At 37.6% G+C, this 26,327-nt stretch overlaps 1 protein-coding gene across 2 annotated transcripts in view; it reads right to left on the bottom strand.

Annotated features, from left to right (window-relative positions):
• Positions 1 to 26,327, bottom strand: part of RNF128 (ring finger protein 128) — a 114,852-nt gene that overhangs the window by 26,585 nt on the left and 61,940 nt on the right. For both annotated transcript variants that reach the window (XM_047082142.1, XM_047082141.1), the window contains exon 2: positions 3,871 to 4,118. In XM_047082142.1, coding sequence (XP_046938098.1) covers positions 3,871 to 4,118 — 248 coding nt within the window. The remainder of the gene's footprint in view (positions 1 to 3,870; positions 4,119 to 26,327) is intronic.

Genomic DNA, 26,327 nt, shown 5'->3' with positions numbered 1-26,327 from the left:
ATCATTTGTCTCACTTCACAGTATTATATAGTTATAGGTTCCCACTGACTGCTGTGCAGCAAGGCCATCTCCCTCTCCTGATGAGAGATCATTTGATGGGTATCATTTGATATTATTCCTACTAGCTCATCTTATTTTGGTCCATCCCTTTAGTCAAGATAGGTTAGAGATCAGCAATGTAATTTCAATTTCACTCAAAAAATTTCCATAAGTTTGGGATCTGTATGTGTCTCAAAGATGCTCTCCCTGAGCTTCCATAGCTAAAAATGGAAGGCCATTATATTGCCCCATGGTTACTTGGGGGCCTCCATTTGTATTAAGATCGTTAGCAGGCCCTGTTGTGTCAGATATATGCTCTTTCCCAGTGTTAAGTGCTAGCATTCTCTAGCATTATGTATTGGGTTTGTGTGGCCATATTATCAAGGCTTTATCATCCTTCCAAGTGGATTCCCATTTTTCCCTCCTCCTAGAAGATGATCCCTTCCAATGTGTCTATTTCAAAGAATAAATTATTTTCTTCTGAAAGTCAGTCTTCATCAAAAGTTAATTCAGCTTCTTCCATTATACCTAGGCCAGCTTCTATTTCACCTACAGCTCTCTTTCATTTCACCAGCCAATGTTCACTCCAGCACACACCTTGTTGGTACTGAGTATTAACTGCTTAAAGTATGGTTAGGGTATGTGCACCAAACCACAAAATTCTGGGTATCTCATGCTTGAGTCAAGTTTATTGTGGTCACTCCCAAATTCAATTTAGTCTGAGCACACCATAAGGTTTTCCATAATCTTCCTTGTCTCGGGTTAGGGTTGTTCCCAGTGTGGACACAAATCTACCATGTAATGCCTAATATGTTAATTTTGTTCACAATCCATTGATACTTTTGTTTAAAAGCTTTCACTGCACGGAAACAGGGATGATATGTATTCTCACACAGCATACTATGACATATCAAGCATGTGGCCACTATATACTGCCCAATATATTTGGGCATCTTGGCCATCAAAATTTATGGTTACACATTTATCAGTTTGACTGACATTGTATATTATGCATTATAATAGTTCAGAGAAAAGACATTCCTGAATACTCTAATGAATTCCTAATATTCTAATGAAGGTAAGTTTCCATAACTCAGTTTCATTACCATTTATACCTGTAAAATGGGGTTAATGCAGTAAAGTATTTAGTGATAGTTATAACCATCATATGCATCAAGCTCTACCTTTAAAAAAAAACAGGAAGTCAGGAAAACTAAATAACATGTAAATGATATCGTAACACTCAAATATTTATAAGCAAAAGGGATTACCAGTCATATATTTAATCCTTTAGTCACCAAAGGATACATAGATATAGCCTACTAAGTTGTGAAAGAAGCCCTTTCCAAAGCCTTCTCTAAAAGGTGAGAAGTTTTAATGTTATTCTTGACCATTTTTATAGAAGTTAATTTTCATAAAATATACTATAAACTATGAAAATTACTTAAATGAATGATGAAACCAGAGTTATATATTTAAATTTTTTTTTTCAACGTTTATTTATTTTTGGGACAGAGAGAGACAGAGCATGAATGGGGGAGGGGCAGAGAGAGAGGGAGACACAGAATCGGAAACAGGCTCCAGGCTCTGAGCCATCAGCCCAGAGCCTGACGCGGGGCTCGAACTCACGGACCACGAGATCGTGACCTGGCTGAAGTCGGACGCTCAACCGACTGCGCCACCCAGGCGCCCCCAGAGTTATATATTCAATGGAACTTATGCAACACCAGGCCATTCTTTATAAACTGTATTACTTTCTGACTGGATTTAATGCCATATTAATAGATTTATTATAGCACTCAGAATATAGGAATTCATGCCCCACCATGAACATACACAAACCAAACACTCTTGTCATTGTATCCATAACCTTTAGTACTCATACTAGATACCAATTTCTCTCCCACCTCAGAGATAAAACAGCACAATATAGAAATGTCAAATATTAACACAGTGTGAAACTATTGAATGGCTTGGCCTAGGAATTTTAAACACCCTTTTGACCACAGCTAGTAACAGGCTGAACCTGCCACCAATGTTCTATGAGGAACAGAAGTCAATTAACTTTAAACATTGAGATAATCATCACTCATTACCATATACCGGTGTCTAATTTTTATGAAGGTTTTGTAATAAGATTTCAATTTCTCATCTGTTCCTAAATTCAATGAACTTTCTTGCCATATAGAAATCTTCACTGCTCCCCCACTCACAAATAAATTGGGTTCATTTTTGTTTCTTGGAGAAAGAGTACATGAAGTGGCCAGAATTTCATTGTCTTTGGAGGAACTTCTCAGTGCATATAGAAATATATTCTTGCCCTTACTATAATGATCAGCTGAAAACATTAAATCCCTACTGAGCATTCTGGAGAAATAGCATACCACTCTGCAGCTGTGTTGAGAATACATACTTGAGAGGGGGAGGAGTTAAATGATGGTGGCTTGCACCAGGGTGGAAGCAATGAAGTAGTGAGAAGTAACTGGATTCTGGATATACAACAAAGGTGGAACCAATGATATTTGCTGATAGAGGTTATATGGGAAGTGAGAGGTAAAAGAAGAATAAAGAATAACTCCAAGATTTCTGGCCTGGGGTCAGGAAAAGCTCTTTTGAAAAGGGAAGCAGTAATAGCATGTTTGTGTGTCCACAGTAACAGAAGACAAGGCAGAGGACATAGGATATAGACAGTCACAGACAGATGCGTAGATGTGGTGGTAGCATGGAGAGGTACTCTTTTGATCAATTTCCTCAGTGGAGTAAGATCCAAATGCCAAGTTGAGAGTAAAGCTGGAAGAGGTGTTGGCAGTTTAAGGAGAAAGGAACATGAATGATTAGTTACCTGTGAAAGCAGGGGGGAAATGCCTAAGAAAAGATAGTATGGTTGTCAGGCCACATTAAAGGCTCTCAGTTTGTGGTCATAGACTTAAAGAGAGACCAGTCTGTACTGATGTCAGTGTTTTCCTGTTACTTCAAAATAGACACAGAGTAGGGAGGAATTAGGATTTAACCAGGGTTGGATTTTGACAGCAAGTGTAACAAATAGAGGGGCCAAAGGAACTGAAGATGTATACATGGCAATGACCATGGAAGTGAAGCTGGGTAAGAAGAGAAGGGAAGATATCAGGTGGATGAGGAACAGTTTAAAAGTGGTGAGGTTAATGGCATACAACCACCCTGTTCAATGATGCTTTTGTATTTTTGCTCTATTACTTCTATACTTTGTACCTATTTATATGTCAGTTAAAATATGATAGAAATTATGAATATGTGACTCTGTTTGGAGCCTAGCACTATATCATGCACAATTAGATATTCAAATCTGCCTTCTCATGATATTCAGCCTAGTCTCCCTTCCCAGTCCTAACCCCACATGCAAATACATGCATCCACAGGCACACACATACATGTGAAATAACAGTAGTTAACTTTGGGTGGTGATTACAGTTTTTTTGTTATATGGTGTTTGAGTGAGTTTTTTTCCATTGTACTTTCTGATTTCTCAATTTTCTATATTGAGCATGAAACACTTTGGTAATTTAGAAAGAAATTTAAAAGAACATATGTATTTATACCCATATATAATTAATTGCTGGCTGTGCTCCCTAATGAAGTGTCAGAAGATTTAATTAAGCAGGATTAAGGCCAAAGACAAATTACAAAAAATAAAAGTTGTGAGAGGATGGAAGCTGATATGCTTTTAAAAACTAGCAGTTTTCATAAAACATATGCATGGATCATTGTCTAGCAAGTGAAGTATATTAAAATGCATGACTCCAAAACTACAACTGAAAGAGTATTTTTAGATTGGAAGAAAGGACCATTACGGACCTGTTTCCTGCTTTGAGCTCTTGCATTCCGTAATCTTCGAGCAGAATAAAAGATAAAATAGCCTACAGTTGCTGCCGTAATAATAAAAAAGGACACAGAGACGAAGAAAATTGAATAGTGATTCACCCAAGGGCCATGTTTCTTCCCTACTTCGATGACCATTGTTACTTGTATGCCTCTTTGAATGGACTGTAGAATTTTTGTTCCTTTCAGATTGCCAATCATGATTGCAACAATGTCTCCTGCACCTGTAAAAGAAAAGAAATTCAGTTTTAGTTTTGGTAAGGCATTCTTAGTATAAAAATCCAATTGCTAAAGTGATTTTAAAGTATTCCCAATGAGACAATGAAAGAATACTCATTCATTCAATTAACATTTATTGGGCACCTACTATGCATATACGTTATAGGGGATATAAACATACTGAGACTTGGTTATTGATCTTAAGTAACTCATAAGTTTAGTAAGGAGCTATGATATTTAACAAATACCTCCACTCTCCTCAGATTAACCACCTATAACTCAACAGTATTGAATTTGGGGTCCAATTTACCTCTTACATGAAAGCTTTCTTAAAGACAAATAGTCCCCTGGATGGTAGAGAACAGGGCTTTACATCCTAGGGAATCTGAGATTTGGGAAAGACAGAAATACTTAACTATGTATTTTCCCAATTTATAAAGTGATAGACTATCTCACAAGATCACTACTAAAATGTACAAGAATTTATTGGGGTGCCTGGTGGCTTAGTCAGTTAAGCGTCCGACTCTTGGTTTCAGCTTAGGTCATGATCTCATGGTTTGTGGGTTCGAGCCCATGACAGTGGGCTGACAGTGCAGGGCCTACTTGGGATTCTCTCTCTCCCTCTTTTTCTGCCCCTCCCCTGCTTGCTCTCTCTCTCTCTCTCTCTCAAAAATAAACAAACTTAAAATGTACAAGAATTTACATATCAGGAGTAGTAATCTGAGATAAATGATGTCCACAAGCCCAAATGTACAATGTATATATTTATATATCTCCATGTGCACATTTTTCTATATCCCCAAAAGCAATATAAAATTTGTCCAGGGTACTCTAAGGTTTTGCATGGACCTAATCAGGTTAGCAATGAATAGAACATGAAAAATTAATAGTACTGTATGGTTCTACTCAACACCGACTAAAGTCAAGCCTGAAATTAGACTAAGCTTATTACTTAGTCTAATAGTCTAAATCTTAATCGAGAGGCTTAAACACTTCCCTCTCTACCCCCAACTATATAAATCTTGTGAAAAAAATAAAGGACAAACATTATCTTTCCCAATGTTGTGAGAACGTCAGATTACTCATGTCATTCCAATGCTTATCAAGGTTTATATTCCTTCTAGTTTATATGACCTGAGACCAATAATCTTAAGCAAAAGAATAGAGTTCTTTGAACGTTAAGAGATTACCGACCAGAGAAACCCCCACTGATACTAGGTTAAGGTACTAATCTTGGTTAATGATCAAACTTCAATCTGGAATAAACATAACTATACACAACCCCCCACCACACACACATACACATAAATCCCAAAGGCCCTTTAAACTAGAATTTAAACACAAAAGTACATTATTCAAATAGTACTCACTTTCAATGATCAAATTAAGAGTACAAACCTTAAATGGCAATGTACATAGCAGAATTACTACCCAAGTAATCCCTTAAATTTAAGGTCCCCCAGTAGCCAAAGTCTTCAAAAGTTCAAGATGACGTCCTTACTTGAAGTTACTAATTCAAAAAATATATTTACAGGGTAGGATTACAGACCCTTAAAGTTCCAAAGACACTATTTTTGTTTTTTACATATGATAGCCATCTAGTTAAAACCTTTTACAACTTTACTAATTTGCCACCACTCAGTTTGGTAGACAATGACTTACTCTCTCTTCTCATTTACATGAAGAAAATCTCTAAAGCAGTGGAGGAGTCTGAAATGGCTTTTGTTGTATCTTTTTCCTCTTTCAGTAAATGACCCAAATATCCCTTATGGATCTAGAGTATTGGCTATTTTGCAAGAGAGTGGCTCACTTTTCTATTTATTTGGAAGCTTTAAATTTCTAGCTTTGGCACTAAAAGCCAGATATTATTTCAATTCTCTTTTGTCACTATTTGTCTTTTCTCTCTAAGCCATCTGTCAGGAACATTTCTGGTTATAAAATTGCAATTATATAATCTAGCATTCATTTCTGATACTGTAACCTGTATAATCTTTGAAAGTAAAGATAATTATAAAAATTCACATTTTAGAATATCATTTCAAAGATTTCTTTTTAAATCTAAGATGTGTCCCTCTAAATTTTTTTGACTGATAGAAATAAGTTTTCATTCTCTCAGAAGACATGAGGTGGGTGGCAGGGGTGGATGATCAGGAAAATATGGACCATTGTAGTTAGATGGAGATTAAAAAGCAAGGACAGTAAGGAAATGTACTTTGTCTACACACGGCGAACAATGCTGTACTTCAAATGCCCCAAATTCATATTCATACATTGAATTAGCTTTGTATTAGCTTTGTAATCATATAAAAGGCCCATTTCTAAACATTATTATACATCTCTTCCTCCCTACACCTTTGCAACTATTCAAAAACTGCCCCCTCCTTCCCTTCCCAATCACAGTTAATGGTATCACAACCCTCTGGTCATCTGGTGTGATTACCCAGAATCCTGTCTGAATATTCACTGCTAACCTAGTCAGTCATGCAGATGCTACTTTCCTGGTGTCTCCCATTATCAGATCCTTCTTTCCACTCCTGCTGCCTATTCAATATAGGTCCTCATGATTTCCTTGCCTGAACTACTTCAGTAATCTCCTAACTTGTGACTCTGTATCCAACATTCCCCTTCCCTTAAAGCTTCATCAGAGTTTACTTTCCTGGTTGACTTTTGCCGTCACTTGGTTGCATCATGCCTCTTTCCGGCACTAAAGTCTTTAGGGATTCCTTGGCCTCACATTTAAAGCCTTTTATGATCTGGTCCCAACTGACCTTTCCAGTTTGATACATCCCCACTACACCCCCATCTCATGAACATCCAGATCCCAAGCACATGGGGTTGGCTATTGTCATTCACTTTTTATAACTCTCCTTTTGTTCATTCTGTTCCCTCAGACTAAAATTTCCTCCATCTGCTGACATTCCCCCCTCCTTCTCTGCCTGTTCATTACCCAAATCCCAGCTCAAATGCTGCCTCCTATATTATTTTCCCAAGTTCCAAGTGGGGACGTAAATGTTCCCTCTTTGTTCCCGTCACTTGGTTTTTAACCTTTATCTAATACTTCATTTTGCTTTTGCATTTCAATTGGCATGTCGTACTCCCTCCCTAAATTAAGAGCATTTTAAGGACAGAGAGTGTCTTTTAATTAACGATAGTAATGCTTTCCTTTAACAGGTATTGTCAGGGAATTAGGTATTCTATATAAGTAAAATTTCCAAGTAACAAAAAGTTTTACACAAATAATTAATTTTAACAATTTTGAATGGACATTTTATTTATTTTTTGAGGTGGTATAGGTTTATTGGTCCATTTATTAGGCTTCTTTTTCCTAATATTGACAGCTCTCCCCACTTAACTATAGTTTTATTTTTTATTGTGTAAAATACATACAGCATAAAATATACCATTTTAACCATTTTTAAGTGTCAAGTTCAGTGACATTAAGTGCATCTGCATTGTTCTGCAACTATCACCACCATCCATCTCCAGAACTTTTTCATTTCCTCCAACTGAAACTCTGTCTCCATTAAACACTAACTCCCCATTCCTCCTTCCCCCGGCCCCTGGCAACCACAATTCTTCCTGCCTCTATGAATTTGACTATGCTAGGTACCTCAAAGTGGAATCATACTATATTGTTCTTTTTGTGACTGGCTTATTCACTTAGCATAATGTCTTCAAGGTTCATTGGTGTTGTAGTATATATCAAAATGTCCTTCCTTTTTAAGGCTAAATCATATTCCTTGAATGGACATTTTAAAAATTAATCTATACTGTCCTATTTTCCTAACCAAGATATACTGATTAGGATTTATTATTAGCAGTGGATCACCTTTGTGAGCCATTATTTTACATGGTACTAGTAAGGTTATTTGTCCCTAAACTGTTATGAGTTTTCACCGAAGTCACTGATTTTTTGGAGCTATAATGGACCTTAGAAATCATACAGTCTGACTCATTTCTGAGTTCTCACTTTGGGCTATTTTCTTTCAGGGAGGGAGGTTCTCACTTGTTGCCTCTAGCAGTATCTCTCACCCCTTTGTAATTTTATACTTCAAATCTGCTCTCAACTCTGAAAAGTCAGTGAAGCTTTGGTCCAAAGAAAAAGCAAACAGGCTTCCAAAGAGAGCTTGAGGGCTTTAGTTGCAAGTACCCTCTGATATTTATATTGGTTGCTCGGTGACATTTTTGTTTGCTTCCTGAATCCTGGCTATGCTCTGCATAATTGAGGTTGCCAGATAAGATTTATCTATAAACTAGACTCTGTTCCAAGTGCTTTATATGCATTAACATATTTAATCCTCACATCAACCCTATAAGGTAAGCATTGCTATTATCTCATTAAAGATAAGATTGACTAACTTGCCTAGGAGAACACAAGCTAATAAGTACACAACTGGTATCTGAACCCAGGCAGTTTGACTCCAGTGTCTCTGCTCTTCACCACCATTCTACATCAGCTATTCTTTGACTGTAAAAATGAAAATTAAATAGATACATTCAGGATGGGGGGAATGTCATGGTAAATGTTTAACAATGAGGAAGCCTTGAATGGTAGTGTGTGCCAATTTCCACGGTGTAAATAATGCTCCTGTGGCCATATGAATGCAGAGTTGGGAAAATACGGGAACAATTATCTTGATAGCATTCACTCCATTCAATAAGGAATCCTTGAACTTGCTACTTAAAAATCATTAGTAACACAATGTAGATCAAGTTTTTTACATCTTCACTCTGCTACCTAAAATATTTTGGGAAAAGGGATAGATTAGGAATAGGTAACAATTAAGCAGAAGAAATACTCCAATTTCAAATGTTCAACAAAGAATAAAGGCTTTGGCCTGTGTCTAGCTTGGGAAAAAGGTAATGAACTAGACTGTAGCAACTCTTACTAATCTTACACAGTATCTTTCAATTAAAATGTTAATATAGGGGCGCCTGGGTGGCGCAGTCGGTTAAGCGTCCGACTTCAGCTCAGGTCACGATCTTGCGGTCCGTGAGTTCGAGCCCCGCGTCAGGCTCTGGGCTGATGGCTCAGAGCCTGGAGCCTGCTTCCGATTCTGTGTCTCCTTCTCTCTCTGCCCCTCCCCCCTTCATGCTCTGTCTCTCTCTGTCTCAAAAATAAGTAAACGTTAAAAAAAAAAAATAAAATGTTAATATAAATAAAGCATGTCGACCCTTGGCACTACTGGTGAAAAACACTTTCCAGTTCATAACATGGAGAAATTTGATCTAGGATTCTGCTGGTGGCCAGCCCCTTTCATGTCCTTCGAAGAGCTAATGCTATTATGGTTATGACCTAATCTTATTTATGAACACAAGTTCACTGAATATTTATTGAGTATAAACTATGTACTAAGTTCTATACTTCTGGACCTCCCCCCCACACATACATTTAAATATTAATGTGTCAAAATGCAAAATAAATTCAAAAGCATTTTACAATATATGAAATATTCAAAGTATAATGATGGCGTGCTTCCAGCACCTTGGTATTCAAACACAAAATACAAGGAGGTGTGGAAAGCTGTTCCAGTATCATTTTCAACCAGTATTCTACTTTTAATATTAGAAAAGAGAGTGTCTGCAATGAGTGACTTACAAGTAATAAGTAAGGGCAACTGAAGGCCAAAGTACCTCTTCCAAAACTTAGTTCACATTCAATACTGCCCGACATTCTGATAATACAATGAAATCAGCACTTCTGAATTCACTCATATGTACAATGAATAAGATCTAGGTGTGAAGAAGTCCAACATGATTCTCCAACAAACATTTCCTCCATTAGAAAATCTGGAACTGATTCAAGTGGACTTCTGAATATTCATTTTGTTCACAGTAGCTTTCAAAGGCTCAGTTTCCCCCCACTATACCAACCAGGGCAGGTCAATGTATTTCAACTTAGGGCAAGTAGGGATGGTGAATGTATTTCAAAGAGGAACACTAAAGGTCATAAGACCAAGGAGTCCTAAGTGGCATTTTTTTAAAACCAGTAAAAAACAAACAAACAAGCAAAAAACCTAAACATCTGAACTTTCAGGTCTGACTAGCTTATCTTTCTTCAAATTCCCATTTTGTGACCTTTTTTTGGCCCCCTTTTGATTGCCAGCCACAGATGAACCGAATTTAGGTTTCTTAAATTGACTTCTTCACATCAGCTCTCTTGATTAAAAAAATAATTCTACCATTGTACCACAAAAAAATACAAATGATTTCTCAAAGGTATTGGAAATATATGTCTGTGTTTCACTGGGAATCAGACAAATCAGTACTGCATACCTCTTTAATACACCAGTATGCTCCTAACTAGCCTTAGTTAAATTCTACTATGTTGCCAGATATGAAACAGGCATTAGTACAGGTCAGCTGTTGGGTAAAGCAATGTTTCTTAACATATTGTATTGTTAACAAATTATCTTTTGGGGGGGGAGGGATGGTGACAGTGAAAACAACCTAAATCATCTTTTATTATCATTATTTTATGCCAAAGGAATGACGCAGAGGTAGACAGTCATGTAAAGAACAGAAAGTTGCCTTTCTCTCTGCCAGGAACCCACAGATACTTCTGCTATAGGTTGTGGAGATGACAGTATGTTACGGAATGGGTCTCAGCTTTGATATCACACCACAAAATCTCTGGCAGTTGGGAGTCCTCAGAAAACAGCATATTAAAGACACTACAGAATTAGAAACATCACTGTTGAAAAGGTCATATTTGCCTAAGTTGTGGATGACAGGTCATATTCAGAGGCAAACAATTCTTAGAATTATTATTTAAAAATACCTAGCCCTTATTTAAAAATACTACTCTGATTCCCATTAGGGAATGTTTAGCACATTGTTAAGAAACAGAGGGCTAGATCAGCATTTCCCTTAAGTTTTTAGTCTCAAGACCCCTTTATACTCTAAAGTTACTGAGGAATCCAAAGAACTGTTGTTTATGTACATATAGTTAGCATATTAGAAATTAACACTGGGAAATTTAAAAAATATTTATTCACTCATTTAAAATAGCAGTTGTAAATAAATGTTAATAGACTTTTTAAATAAAAAATATTTCCCCCTAAAAAATGTAATAAGCATGGAATTGTCGTTTGTGTAAACCTCTTTAATGTCAGACTTAATAGAAGACAGCTGGATCTTCAGATCTGCTTCTGCATTAGATCTATTGTGATCTGTTCTTCTGGTTTAGGTATATTAAGGAAATCTGTACTCATGTAGATTTATAATTAGAAAATTGTATTTACAACATTTAATAGCATTTTGAAATAATTGTAGATATTCTTCTTTGATACTACACCAAAATTAAATGAGTGGTAATTTCTTTTTCTTTTTTCTTTTTTTTTTTTTTTTTACCATTTATTTATTTTTGAGAGAGAGACAGAGACAGACAGAGTGTGAGCAGAGAAGGGGCAGAGAGAGTGGGAGACACAGAATCCAAAGCAGACTCCAGGCTTTGAGCTGTCAGCACACAGCCTGATGAGGGGCTTGAACCCACAAACCACGAGATCATGACCTGAACCAAAGTCAGATGCTTAAATGACTGAGCCACTCAGGCGCTCCATCAAGTGGTAATTTCCTAAACATTAGGTACAAGGTATAATTTGACACCACATCAATGAACTCTTTGTACTTGGTTAAATAAAAATGCATTGATCTATCTCACATATCAAATAGACCCTTTCCCATGCATGGTTTTATAATATCATACATTGGTCATTTGGAAAGTACTGGTTCACTGAGTTATGCAGATTTTACAAACAGTGATTCAAGATTATACAATATCAAAAACTCATGGTTCAGGAAAAGTCTAGAAAGCCTCCAAATACATGGTGGTTAAAGAACACCCTACTAAAGAATGAATGGGTCAACCAGGCAATTAGAGAAGAAATTAAAAAATAAATGGAAACAAATGAAAATGAAAATACAACAATCCAAACGCTTTGGGATGCAGCGAAGGCAGTTCTGAGAGGAAAATACACTGCAATCCAGGCCTATCTCAAGAAACAAGAAACATCCCAGATACAAAATCTAACAGCTCACCTAAAGGAAATAGAAGCAGACAGCAAAGTCACCCTAAACCCAGCAGAAGAAGAGAAATAATAAAGATCAGAGCAGAAATAAACAATATAGAATCTAAAAAAACTGGAGAGCAGATCAATGAAACCAAGAGTTGGGATTTTGAAAAAATAAACAAAATTGATAAACCTCTAGCCAGGCTTCTCAAAAAGAAAAGGGAGATGACCCAAATAGATAAAACCATGAATGAAAATGGAATTATTACAACCAATCCCACAGAAATACAAGCAATTATCAGGGAATACTATGAAAAACTATATGCCAACAAACTGGACAACCTGGAAGAAATGGACAAATTCCTAAACACCCACACACTTCCAAAACTCAATCAGGAGGAAATAGAAAGCTTGAAGAGACCCATAACCAGCGAAGAAATTGAATCGGTTATCAAAAATCTCCCAACAAATAAGAGTCCAGGACCAGATGGCTTCCCAGGGGAGTTCTACCAGACGTTTAAAGCAGAGATAATACCTATCCTTCTCAAGCTATTCCAAAAAATAGAAAAGGAAGGAAAACTTCCAGACTCATTCTATGAAGCCAGCATTACTTTGATTCCTAAACCAGACAGAGACCCAGTAAAAAAAGAGAACTACAGGCCAATATCCCTGATGAATATGGATGCAAAAATTCTCAATAAGGTACTAGCAAATCGAATTCAACAGCATATAAAAAGAATTATTCACCATGATCAAGTGGGATTCGTTCCTGGGATGCAGGGCTGGTTCAACATTCGCAAATCAATCAACATGATACATCACATTAATAAAAGAAAAGATAAGAACCATATGATCCTGTCAAATGATACAGAAAAAGCATTTGACAAAATTCAGCATCCTTTCTTAATAAAAACACTCGAGAAAGTCGGGATAGAAGGAACATACTTAAACATCATAAAAGCCATTTATGAAAAGTCCACAGCTAACATCATCCTCAAAGGGGAAAAACTGAGAGCTTTCCCCCTGAGATCAGGAACACGACAGGGATGTCCAACTCACCGTTATTGTTCAACATAGTGTTGGAAATGCTAGCATCAGCAATCAGACAACAAAAGGAAATCCAAGGCATCAAAATTGGCAAAGAAGAATTCAAGCTTTCACTTTTTGCAGATGACATGATATTGTACATGGAAAATCCGACAGACTCCACCAGAAGTCTGCTAGAACTGGTACATGACTTTAGCAAAGTTGCAGGATACAAAATCAATGGACAGAAATCAGTTGCGTTCTTATACACTAATAGTGAAGCAACAGAAAGACAAATAAAGAAACTGATCCCATTCACAATTGCACCAAGAAGCATAAAATACCTAGGAATAAACCTAACCAAAGATGTAAAAGATCTGTATGCTGAAAACTATAGAAAGCTCACGAAGGAAATTGAAGAAAATATAAAGAAATGGAAAAACATTCCGTGCTCATGGGTTGGAAGAATAAATATTGTTAAAATGTCAATACTACCCAAAGCTATCTACACATTCAATGCAATCTCAATCAAAATTGCACCAGCATTCTTCTCGAAGCTAGAACAAGCAATCCTAAAATTCATATGGAACCACAAAAGGCCCTGAATAGACAAAGTAATTTTGTTTTTTTCTTCAATATATGAAATTTATTGTCAAATTGGTTTCCATACAACACCCAGTGCTCATCCCAAAAGGTGCCCTCCTCAATACCCATTACCCACCCTCCCCTCCCCCCCCACCCCCCATCAACCCTCAGTTTGTTCTCAGTTTTTAAGAGTCTCTTATGCTTTGGCTCTCTCCCACTCTAACCTCTTTTTTTTTTTCCCTTCCCCTCCCCCATGGGTTCCTGTTAAGTTTCTCAGGATCCACATAAGAGTGAAAACATATGGTATCTGTCTTTCTCTGTATGGCTTATTTCACTTAGCACCACACTCTCCAGTTCCATCCACGTTGGTACAAAGGGCCATATTTCGTTCTTTCTCATTGCCACATAGTACTCCATTGTGTATATAAACCACAATTTCTTTATCCATTCATCAGTCGATGGACATTTAGGCTCTTTCCATAACTTGGCTATTGTTGAGAGTGCTGCTATAAACATTGGGGTACAAGTGCCCCTATGCATCAGTACTCCTGTATCCCTTGGGTAAATTCCTAGCAGTGCTATTGCTGGGTCAATAGGGTAGGTCTATTTTTAATTTTTTGAGGACCCTCCACACTGTTTTCCAGAGCGGCTGCACCAGTTTGCATTCCCACCAACAGTGCAAGAGGGTTCCCGTTTCTCCACATCCTCGCCAGCATTTATAGTCTCCCGATTTGTTCATTTTAGCCACTCTGACTGGCGTGAGGTGATATCTGAGTGTGGTTTTGATTTGTATTTCCCTGATGAAGAGCGACGTTGAGCATCTTTTCATGTGTCTGTTGGCCAGCTGGATGACTTCTTTAGAGAAGTGTCTATTCATGTTTTCTGCCCATTTCTTCACTGAATTATTTGTTTTCCGGGTGTGGAGTTTGGTGAGCTCTTTATAGATTTTGGATACTAGCCCTTTGTCCGATATGTCATTTGCAAATATCTTTTCCCATTCCGTTGGTTGCCTTTTAGTTTTGTTGGTTGTTTCCTTTGCAGTGCAGAAGCTTTTTATCTTCATGAGGTCCCAGTAGTTCATTTTTTCTTTTAATTCCCTTGCCTTTGGGGATGTGTCAAGTAAGAGATTGCTACGGCTGAGGTCAGAGAGGTCTTTTCCTGTTTTCTCCTGTAGGGTTTTGATGGTTTCCTGTCTCACATTCAGGTCCTTTATCCACTTTTGAGTTTATTTTTGTGAATGGTATGAGAAAGTAGTCTAGTTTCAACCTTCTGCATGTTGCTGTCCAGTTCTCCCAGCACCATTTGTTAAAGAGACTGTCTTTTTTCCATTGGATGTTCTTTCCTGCTTTGTCAAAGATAAGTTGGCCATACGTTTGTGGGTCTAGTTCTGGGGTTTCTATTCTATTCCATTGGTCTCTGTGTCTGTTTTTGTGCCAATACCATGCTGTCTTGATGATGACAGCTTTGTAGTAGAGGCTAAAGTCTGGGATTGTGATGCCTCCTGCTTTGGTCTTCTTCTTCAAAATGACTGGCTAACCACAGAAGGCCCCAAATAGCCAAAGTCATTTTGAAGAAGAAGACCAAAGAATGGATAAAGAAATTGTGGTTTATATACACAATGGAGTACTATGTGGCAATGAGAAAGAACGAAATATGGCCCTTTGTACCAACGTGGATGGAACTGGAGAGTGTGATGCTAAGTGAAATAAGCCATACAGAGAAAGACAGATACCATATGGTTTCACTCTTATGTGGATCCTGAGAAACTTAACAGGAACCCATGGGGGAGGGGAAGGAAAAAAAAAAAGAGAGGTTAGAGTGGGAGAGAGCCAAAGCATAAGAGACTCTTAAAAACTGAGAACAAACTGAGGGTTGATGGGGGGTGGGGGGGGAGGGGAGGGTGGGTGATGGGTATTGAGGAGGGCACCTTTTGGGATGAGCACTGGGTGTTGTATGGACACCAATTTGACAATAAATTTCATATATTTAAAAACAACTGATGGTTATTTAGTATCACCATTGATCTTATCAGAAAAGTCTAAGTATTAAGAAATTGTGAAGTTCACATGGTAGATAAAAATTTTCCAAAATTCTAATTTTTGCTTGATCACTTACTTTTGACCATTAGCATCACATGCTGTTATTTTTTTCCTCAAAATGACAGGCTCACTTGATTCAATTTTAAGAAAAGTTCTTCCAAATACCCCAGTCTAAGTAACCTGTTTGTCAGTAATACTTTTAAGTTAAAAAGGAACTATTTAGGGGTGCCTGGGTGGCTCAGTCGGTTAAGTGTCCAACTTTGGCTCAGGTCATGATCTCACGGTTCATGAGTTCAAGCCCCGCATCAGGCTCTGTGCTGACAGCACAGCAGAGCCTGGAGCCTGTTTCCGATTCTGTGTCCCTCTCTTGCTCTGCCCCTTCCCCACTCATTCTCTGTCTCAGTCTCTGTCTCTGTCTCTCTCTCTCAAGAATAAACATTAAAGAATTTTTTAAAAAAGGAGCTGTTTAAAGAAAGCCTTCTTCAGCTCACAACTCAGTTATATAAGTGCTTTTCCTTCAGACAACCATCATACTTTGGTATGCTGCAAAAGTGCTTTATGCCTACTTCCCACTTCATCACATAGAATATTCAAAAAAGAGTTGTGTATGACAGGGTAGAGATTTCATAAAATTAATTATGCTTACTGATTCATCAAGCACATTCTTAAGTGAAACTGGAATTCTTTTACTGTAAATGCATAGAGATATAGTATACAATAGTTTGATGTCTCTGTCTTAATGTCTGCTAAGGTGCCAGCAGTATTTTCCTACTAACATAAACATCAACACAGTGAATATGGCAAATTATGCCTACGTATTACTATGGGAACAGTTTTCACCTCATGGAACCCTGAAAAAGTCTGAGGGACCAGTGGTCCCAGATTATATTTTTTAAAGGTTTCTTTTTAAGTTTATTTATTTTGAGAGAGAGAGAGAGAGAGAGTGAGTGAGCAGGGGGAGTGGCATAGAGAGAGGGAGAGAGAGAATCTCAAGCAAGCTCCATGCTATCAGCACGGAGCCCGACATGGGGCTCAATCTCACAAACTGTGAGATCATGACCTGAGCCAAAATCGAGTCGGATGCTTAACTGACTGAGCCACTCAGGCGCCCCCAAGATTATATTTTTAAAACTGTTGGGCTAATTTCCAGCAATGTGGATGGAACTGGAGGGTATCATGCTAAGTGAAATAAGTCAGGCAGAGAAAGACAGGTACCATATGTTTTCACTCATATGTGGATCCTGAGAAACATAACAGAAGACCATGGGGGAGGGGAAGGGGGGGAAGTTACAGAGAGGGAGGGAGGCAAACCATGAGACTCTTAAATACTGAGAACAAACTGAGGGTTGATGGGGAGTGGGGGAGAGGGGAATGTGGGTGATGGGCATTGAGGAGGGCACCTGTTGGGATGAGCACTGGGTGTTGTATGGAAACCAATTTGACAATAAATTATATTAAAAAATAAATTAAAAAAATATAAAAATGTGCTGTCAGATTAAAAGAATTAAAACTGTTGGGCTAGATTAATGACCTTCAAACTTTAAAATGCATGACAATTACCTGAGAAACTTGTTAAAACACTGAACTCCCTGGACCCATTCCTTGATTCAGTCGAGGCCAGACTTAGGAATCTGCAGTTTAACAAGTTCCCTGGGTTCTTTTGTTGCATGTGGTCTGTAGCCCATATTTTCAGAAATATTGGGCTGGAGTTTGAATTATAGTTTGATGTTATGTTCAAGAAGTTTCAAGATAATGGTCCTTTCTGGACAGATCAATGTCAATCCTTCACTCTGCATAGAAAATATCTGCCAATAGAATAATTTTGTTTTTGTATGTACTTCATACAGAGACGTCTGAAAATAGGCCACATCAGAAACAGGTCTATTCCTTTCCTGTTATAATACATCTCCATTGCCTCTCCATTGTTTCTTACCTAAGTCTCTACAACAACCTCTAACTGGTCTTCAAACCATCAGTATTAGCCTCCCATTCATTCTTCTCACAGCTACCAGACAAATTTTTCTAAAAGGGAAAAATATTCATATTGTTCCTTTGCTAAATGCCCTTAAAGAGCTCCATTTCACCTACAGAATAAAGTTCAACCTTTTATAAGATCTTGACCCATCTGGGTTAGGTATTGTTTTCACACTGTCTAGTGCAGACTTCCCTTGAAGTTATCTGGTTTATTTGTGTTTCACTAACTATGAACTCCTGCAGGTTAGGGACTGAGTCTTTCATCACTGTATCTACAACATCTAGCAGAGTGCCTGGCACATAATATATGTCAAATAAATGTTTGATAAAGCAATTTTAAGTATGCTATACTTAATGATAATGTGAATCTTGATTCAATCTGAAAACAAATTTATCCTTAAAGATAATTGTAGAAAACAGAGTCTAAGGTGTGCCTCCTCCCTACAGTCAAAGACCACATATCTTGACAGGGCATGCCTCCCCACAGAAAGGATGTATTATAGACACACAGATAAAAAGTTAAACACTAATTCTACTCCATAGACTTTGGGTTTAATGTGACGCTTACTGCCACAGTGCTGATCCCCCTGAAATTACCATACTGGCAGAGTAGTGCTAATGGTGGCAATAATCCCTCTCCAACCTGGGGCTTGACTATGCCTGTTTCCCACTTAAATTCAGGAGCTAGGACAGGTGCCATTTCAGCCCCAAGCTCAAGTTAGAACACAGTCATCCTGGCTCACTAGGAGACTGGTAATTTAGACGCTTATGAGGAGGTTCAGAGGATATAAAAGAGAAGTCTTAAAACACTTGGAAGAGGTTGAATGTCTACACACCACTTGGAAGAGGCTGAATGTCTACACAACTCTAAATTTGTGCTGATGCTGAGGAAAAGAAAATAAGATATGCTATTACAAGGCCATGTACAAATTGTAGCATACATGTTATCTAATTAATAGGGTATTCTGTAATTGTATTAAAATTTTTATGCTAAAGGTCTATGGTCATAGTTTTTGTTTTGGGGTAGCAACGTTTCTAGAAAGCAAATTCAACATTTGGTGTTGCTGTATGTTGCTATATGTTAATGCTAAACATTAATATATGTTAATGTTTTCTGGAGGAATGTCAGTCGGTAAACTCTACAACATCAATGTACTTATTCAATCCTTTGGGATAATAAATTGTGCAATATCCAGAGCTGTTCAGAATCTGATAAGAATATTTGATGGTGCAAGGTGAAGCAACTACTGACTAGCAACATATACACAACAGGCTAATAACAATTAGAACGATATTTGTTGGGCAGTGTAAAAAGATAAACAGGAGATTTAGGGGTTTGAGGCAAAGAAAACTTATACAAATGAACATAAGAAATTTTGGTGACCCTTTGTCCTTGTGTTAATCAGTTCTGTTTTCCTATAACACGAGACCTTGGGAAGGAGAATTCCAGTGAACAAAATGTTGCTGTATCCAGGGGGAAAACATGAGCACAAAAGCAAGCCATAGCCTAGACCTACAATGAAATTGGGACATGGTCTGTACCACTTGCCACTTTACCTGCAACCTTTCAGACCAGGTGAAACTGGTCCAAGAATGTATGGAAGGGACATGCACTTTGTACCTTAAATACTTTCAAACTCTAGTGAGTGCCATTTTTGTGTAGATCTAAAAGCCCCATCTATTCTTTTTAATGTTTATTTTGAGATAGAGAGAGAGTGCTAGAGTGTGAGTGCACGTGAGCGGGGGAGGGGAAGGGGGGCTGGGAGGGGAGGGGGGAGAGGGAAAGAGAAGAGAGGGAGAGAGAGGGAGAGGGGGAGAGAGATTGAGAGAGAGAGAGATTGAGAGAGAGAGAGAGAGAGAGAGAGAGAGATAGAGAGAATCCCAAGCAGGCTTACACTGCCAGTGCAGAGCCCATGAGGGGCTCGAACTCACAAACCTTGAGATCATGACCTGAGCAGAGATCAAGAGTCGGTAGCTTGGGGCGCCTGGGTGGCTCAGTCGGTTAAGCGTCTGACTTCAGCCAGGTCACGATCTCGCGGTCCGTGAGTTCGAGCCCCGCGTCGGGCTCTGGGCTGATGGCTCAGAGCCTGGAGCCTGTTTCCGATTCTGTGTCTCCCTCTCTCTCTGCCCCTCCCCCATTCATGCTCTGTCTCTCTCTGTCCCAAAAATAAATAAACGTTGAAAAAAAAATTAAAAAAAAAAAGTCAGTAGCTTAATGGACTGAGCCACCCAGGTGCCTAAAAGCCCCAACTAAGTTGATATTTCAATGTCAGACTAAAATGTCCTTAGTTAAAAAAATGCAATAAGGCCTGAAAAGATGAGGTTCCCTGGAAGGAAAGGACCATGTCATTGTTTATCTTTAGCTATTCCCTTCTCACTCTTTTACTACCACAGCATCCAGTACAGTGCTGGGCATAAAGGGTATTCAAATTTTTGCTGAATTTGGAACTTTTTGTATGCATTCTCTTCAGGTATAGATTGTAATAGGGGGATTACATTGGAAAATTCATTAATCATTAAAATTAGGAACAACATTGTGTTTAGGGATAAGGTATTCATTTTGATCTGGCCATAAGAACCCAAGGGTACAAAAGTTACAGGTGTCCCATTAGTATTCTATGAGGTATCTGGATTAGAGAAAAAGAGAATTTGGTATGCCTCTGCAGAAATTTTCGTATCATTTAGTATAAAAAAATTCATAAATAAGAACAGTGTACTAACTGAGAATATTAAATTTCCTCCTGTATGAAGTATTACAAAAGTTAACTTTTGTACTAAGGTCCACACACTAAATATAAAAACAAACATAAGGGGCGCCTGAGTGGCTCAGTCTGTTAAGCATTGAGCTTCCGCTCAGGTCATGATCTCCTGGTTCTTGAGTTTGAGCTCCCTGACTCTGTGCTGACAGCTCAGAGCCTGGAGCCTGCTTTGGATTCTGTGTCTCCCTTTCTCTCTGCCCCTCCCCTGCTCATGCCTGTATCTCTCTCTCTTAAAAATAAAATAAACATTAAAAAAAATTTTTTTAATAAACATAAACCGTGTGATTTTACACTTTCACAATAAATTGTTTCTGAAAGTCAATAAGGAAAATAAATCTAGCCTGTAAAACTACACTTTGAAGTTACATTAGTTTGATATAAAAAGTACCACATTAGTACAAAGAAATATAACTAAAATGCTTGTTATCACAGTCAAAAACATTCTGTTCTTATCATAGTGAGATAACTAGTTCCTTGACATTGACAATAGATACAGTTAAAGCCTGAGGCCAGTCTGAAAATGAGGCAGGAGGAGGGAAGGAAAGAGAAGCTATCAAGTGCATGGTAATCAGTGTTTTCCAAATTCTATTTCAGGTGTTAAGTATTTTAAGAGAAAATGAGTCTATAGATAAACAAATTTAGAAAATATTTCATTTAACAGTGTTGAACAGTACTTCTTTAGCATATCAGAGGCTCTGAGAAGCCCTGCAGTGATAGGCATTGTCAGTCTCCAAAAAAAAGTGCTATAGATGAGGGTGAGGAGGTGGTTAAAATATCCTTTAATGAACCAGGCTGTATACTTAGTGCTTTGTATATTATCTGATTTACCCCTCACAATAACCCTATGAGGTAGGTACAGTTATTACCATCACCCCCTCCCCCCACATTCTATAGACGAAAAAACTGAGTCTTCAAGAGGTTAATTTGGCCAAGGTTATAAAGCTATTACACTACAGTGTTGGGATTCAAATCAAAATCCATCTGATTCCTAAATCCCCTCTCTTTATCACTGTGCCATCAAAAGGTCCACAGCCATTTCTATTGTTAGGGATGAACATCTTGATTTTAAGGAGTTGTTGCTCCTTAAAATGAAAATGCACATGGAGAAGAACAAGATAGTTGTTTTAGTTTCTTGATTATGTGATTTCTCCCTGAATTTCTCAAAACCAGCCCAGAAAACCAGAAATTTGGATGGCATGGTTTTTTTCCCCGCGTTTACATCTAAAACAATTACATATCTCAAAATGTAGTAGGGAACAGCTGTAATAACCAAAGGAGAAACAGCACGTTTAGTAATAAAAAACGTTAGCAAAAGATTCAAGAGAACTAACATTTGCTAAATGCCCACTCCATGACAAACACTTTATTTACAACATCACAGAAAATGGGCATTATTATTCCACTTTTTATGAACAAGATAAATGAAGTCCAGGTTTCACAACTCGTCCAAGATTACATATTTATTAGTTGGTAGAACTAAAATCAAGCTAAGCAGTCAGACTCAAGGACACCCATTCTTCCACTGTAATATGCTATCTCTCAATTTCAAATAGACCACATTCATCTTTGGTACAATATACTGAAATAAAAATAGAGCAATCATGTAGCTTTCCTTATCATCAAAGAATAATCCGCTTGTCTTTAATTACATTACTCAAGGTAAATCAATATGCTCCTCTTCATCAGTTCAACCAAAAGGCATCAGTCAAATAGGAACAGCAAAAAGGGTTGGAGGTTGGGGGATTAGGGTAAGGGAGGTGACTGGTGAGCTGGCACTAGCCAGTTTTGGTCTCTCTTAAACATCCTGTCCTCTTGCCAAAATGAAATGATGGTGGTGGAAAACAGGAATTTGAAATACCATTACAACTCAAATCATTTTGGGGCAATGTTAAATATAGGTTGCTCATAGATCTATGAATGACAACCGCAATATAATCACATTTTCTAGCCTTCATCTAAATGCCTGTTGAAATCCTCTACAATGAGAAAAGATGTACCAACTTGAAAATGTATTAATGGCTAACTGATTTACAAATCAGTTACGTTCTTAAAACTTTCACGAACATTACAAATGCTATTAAAATAAGCCAACTTCTGAGATCACCATAGGTTAGGAAAACAAAATGCAGAGTCCTCAAGGTGAAACACACAGAAAAGGTGAGGTAAAGCTTGAATCGACATTACAAAGACACTAAATAAGCAGAGAAAATTCTAAACCAGCATAATCAGGAATAATATAATAAAGTATATTTCACCAGGCTATCATTATGAACAAAAGCTACAAAGGTAACCCTAGTGGGTTGTGTTTCACCTATTCACTTGTAAGTCAGCTGTTGGGAAGTAAAGGCAGCATATTTTCCCATAGTAATGTGCTAAACAGTGTTTGGGTTCCTAAATGAGCCTACAAATGATTACATGTGAAAGGTGTTGAGAACTAAAAACTGCAAAGCAAATTATGAACTATTATTTAGCCCATACTTGTAATAAAACTTTTCAGGAAGCAGGATCACAGGAATAACTAAAGCAAAACACACAAAAGCACTTCAAACTTATCTTAAATACCAGGACATAAGAAAATACATATATATTCAGGAGGATTACATGGCTAATGGGTGGTTTTTGTGGAGATTGTGGGAGTAAGTTATGGACACATTCAAGGTTGTTAAATACGAGAGTGCTGACTTGTTATGTTAAATTTCACTTCAAAAGAAGTGGAACCCCACAGAAAGAAGCTCAGATTTTTTAAAAAAGAACATGGGGCTCCAAGAGGGTGTGAGGGTATGTGTGTAACATTATCTAAGGTAAAATTAATCATGCTATGAAAGGCAGGGGAAGAGGGTGGAAACGTAGGATACAAAATCTGCTCTCAGAAGGAAAGAAGTGGTGTAGAAGGCACCCCTGAATAGGAGTTTCTGTGCAAACTGCCAACTGGTAGAGTTTTGTATAGTGGGCTATCATTTCAAGGGACATGCTAATTTTAAAAACAAGTAATTCGATTTTAATGATGTCTTAAATATCATCTTGATTGAGCTTGTATGTTCTGCATATCATTAATAAGGTGTAACATAAGAATATTATGATTCTCCTCCGCCCTTACTCTAATAAATTTTCCTCTTTCCTAGAGTGACAAAAACTACTGTCATCAGATGAACCCAGTGTGTCATAAATGAAAATTGCCAATATATTTGATTCTTCATACAAAGCTGTTAAACTTAGCACTATTAAGTACTGACAAGAACAGATATTGAAGGGGGCAAGTGAGGGGAAGCAGGATTCTCATGGGAAATAAGCAAAAATACCAAGAAAGGTAAGAGGTGGGTATGTGTGTAAGGGGGGAAAGAAAAAATATATGTAAATAGTGATATGAAGGGTAAAGAGAAATTTTTCACATTAAAATAGGAAAAAATTAGTCTTTAAAGTTCTTTAGTGTTCAAGGTTCATTTTACATATGAAGAAACCACTTAGTGTTAACAAGAAAGGACGACATTAACAATCATACAGGTTAGATATATTCAAAAGGCCAAAACAATTCTTTAAATTCTCCTAATAGTCTGTAAGTCATTTCTATTATCAGATATGATTTGTTCCTGTTGTTGCTATAGTCACATTATTAATGCTTCCTTTAGGATTTATCAATGGTATTGGAATATTTTGGGTTTTTAAAAAATAACAGGGGCGCCTGGGTGGCTCAGTCGGTTAAACATTCAACTTAGGCTCAGGTCATGATCTCACAGTTCGTGAGTGCAAGCCCCACATCCGGGCTGTGTGCTGACAGTTCAGAGCCTGGAGCCTGCTTCGGATTCTGTGTCTCCCTCTCTCTCTGCCCCTCCTCCTCTCATACTCTGTCTCTGTCAAAAAATAAACGTACAAAATTTTTTTTTAAATAATGGATTTTTTTCTGATTACAAGTATAAGACATACTCATTATAGGAAATTCAGAAAATACAGAAAAACATAATGAAAAGAACAATAATCACCCATAATTTTACCAACCAGAAATAACCAACGTTAACATTTTGGTGTATTTTCTTCTTAAAAGCTAAGACTTTTTATTAGTTGAAGGCAGCATTTAATTAACTAAGCTACTTCAACATTTTATCTGAAATGATAAATGTCTTGAGAAACACACACATCAACAAGGGAGTTCTAGACCATCTTCTTTCAAAAAAGCAAAAATAAATAGGGTTAACTCAAAATCACTGATTTGTATCTAACTTAAGCATTCAAGCGTTAAAACCAAGTAAATCACGACTAGGTCCTGATCCTAACAGCCTCCATGATGTCAGGCATGAATCACCAAACTTTCTTTTCAAAAGAAATGAATACTATAATAAGTCTATGGGTAAATTCAAGCAGCAAGTATATGCCATGATATATAGAAAGACATGCACATACAGCTGAAAGAGGAAAAAAGAACAGGAAATACAATAATAACAAAGAGCCCTTGTACTCTGCTTTGCTCATAGGGCTCCAAAGTGGGTGTTCACAGCAAAATGTGGCAACTCTGAACTGGCTTGGTAACTGCATCAAAAAGTGCATGTACTCTGTGCTTGGAAATAACTCCCTACACTATATAGTTGAGGAGCGTCACAGTTAACTAGCTCCGGAGCAGTGAAAGAGAGCGTTTCTGTGGGTGACTGAGTTCCTACCACATGCTGCAAGAGGTCACTCCCTGAAGAGACAAAGTTCAAAAATTCTTCATCTTGGGGTGTGAGGTAGTCTTCTAGGGTTCTGGTACTGTTCTGTTTCTTGATCTAGGCTCTGGCTACACAGGCATGTTTACTTTGGGAAAATTCACTGAGCTATATACTAATGATTTCTGTACCTCATTGGTATGTATGTTATACTTCAACAAAATTTACATATACAAAAAATTTTTTGTCCCTAAGATAATATTTGTGGTACCCTATCAAGTAAACTCTGGGGAAAACCCCAACCAATAATTTACAGTTCAGTGGTTGTCATGAAAACGAAAAGCGATCTTAGCCAATGAGGTGCTACTTCACCAAGCAACAAGGAAATTAATTAGGTGCAAAACTCATTTGTGACAAAGACATCACCGATAGGAATATTATGGGGAGAAGAGAAACTAAAGGTACAAATGGTGATCAAACCTTTCAAAAGACCAAGTACACAATAGGTAATGCATATGGGTTAGACCAGATCACGTTTATGGCCAGAAGTATATATATTTACATAAATCTCTATAGAGCATATTTTTGCTTTAAAAAATTTTTTTAACATTTATTCATTTTTGAGAGAGAGTGACAAAGCGTGAGTGGGAGAGGGACAGAGAGAGAGAGAGGGAGACATAGAATCCGAAGCAGGCTCCAGGCTCTGAGCTGTCAGCACAGAGCCTGAAGCGGGGCTTGAACCCATGGACTGCAAGATCATGACCTGAGCTGAAGTCCGATGTTTAACAGACTGAGCCACCCAGGCGCCCCATTTTTTAAATGTACCAATTCATAATCCTCCCTGTCACCATTTCAGCACTTCCTTTCTGCCAGTTAATGAAAGAGAAGCTCGATCCCTACCCCCCTCAAAACTTACCCCATTCAACTTGTAAGGGAATCCTCTATTTTTAATTACATAGGGAAATGCTTACAATAACAAGCTGGATACAAAACTGTACATACAATATATAATTATAATTCTTTAAATATATATACAGAGCAAAAGAAGAAAATAACAAAAATACCCCAAAATGATAAAATGCTTCTATTTATGGATTTTTATATTTTCCTTTAAATTTTATTTTCTTAATACATTAATACTTATAAAAAATAACCATTATGATAAAAGTAGGATATAAAACCCTA

Source organism: Lynx rufus, unplaced genomic scaffold, assembly GCF_022079265.1.
Source record: "Lynx rufus isolate CCGP_SWC_20201006 ecotype Redwood Valley unplaced genomic scaffold, mLynRuf1.p SCAF_19, whole genome shotgun sequence".
Classification (NCBI taxonomy): Eukaryota; Metazoa; Chordata; class Mammalia; order Carnivora; family Felidae; genus Lynx; species Lynx rufus.
The sequence above is the reverse complement of the archived record's forward strand: the minus strand, read 5'-3'. Positions and strand labels throughout refer to the sequence as shown.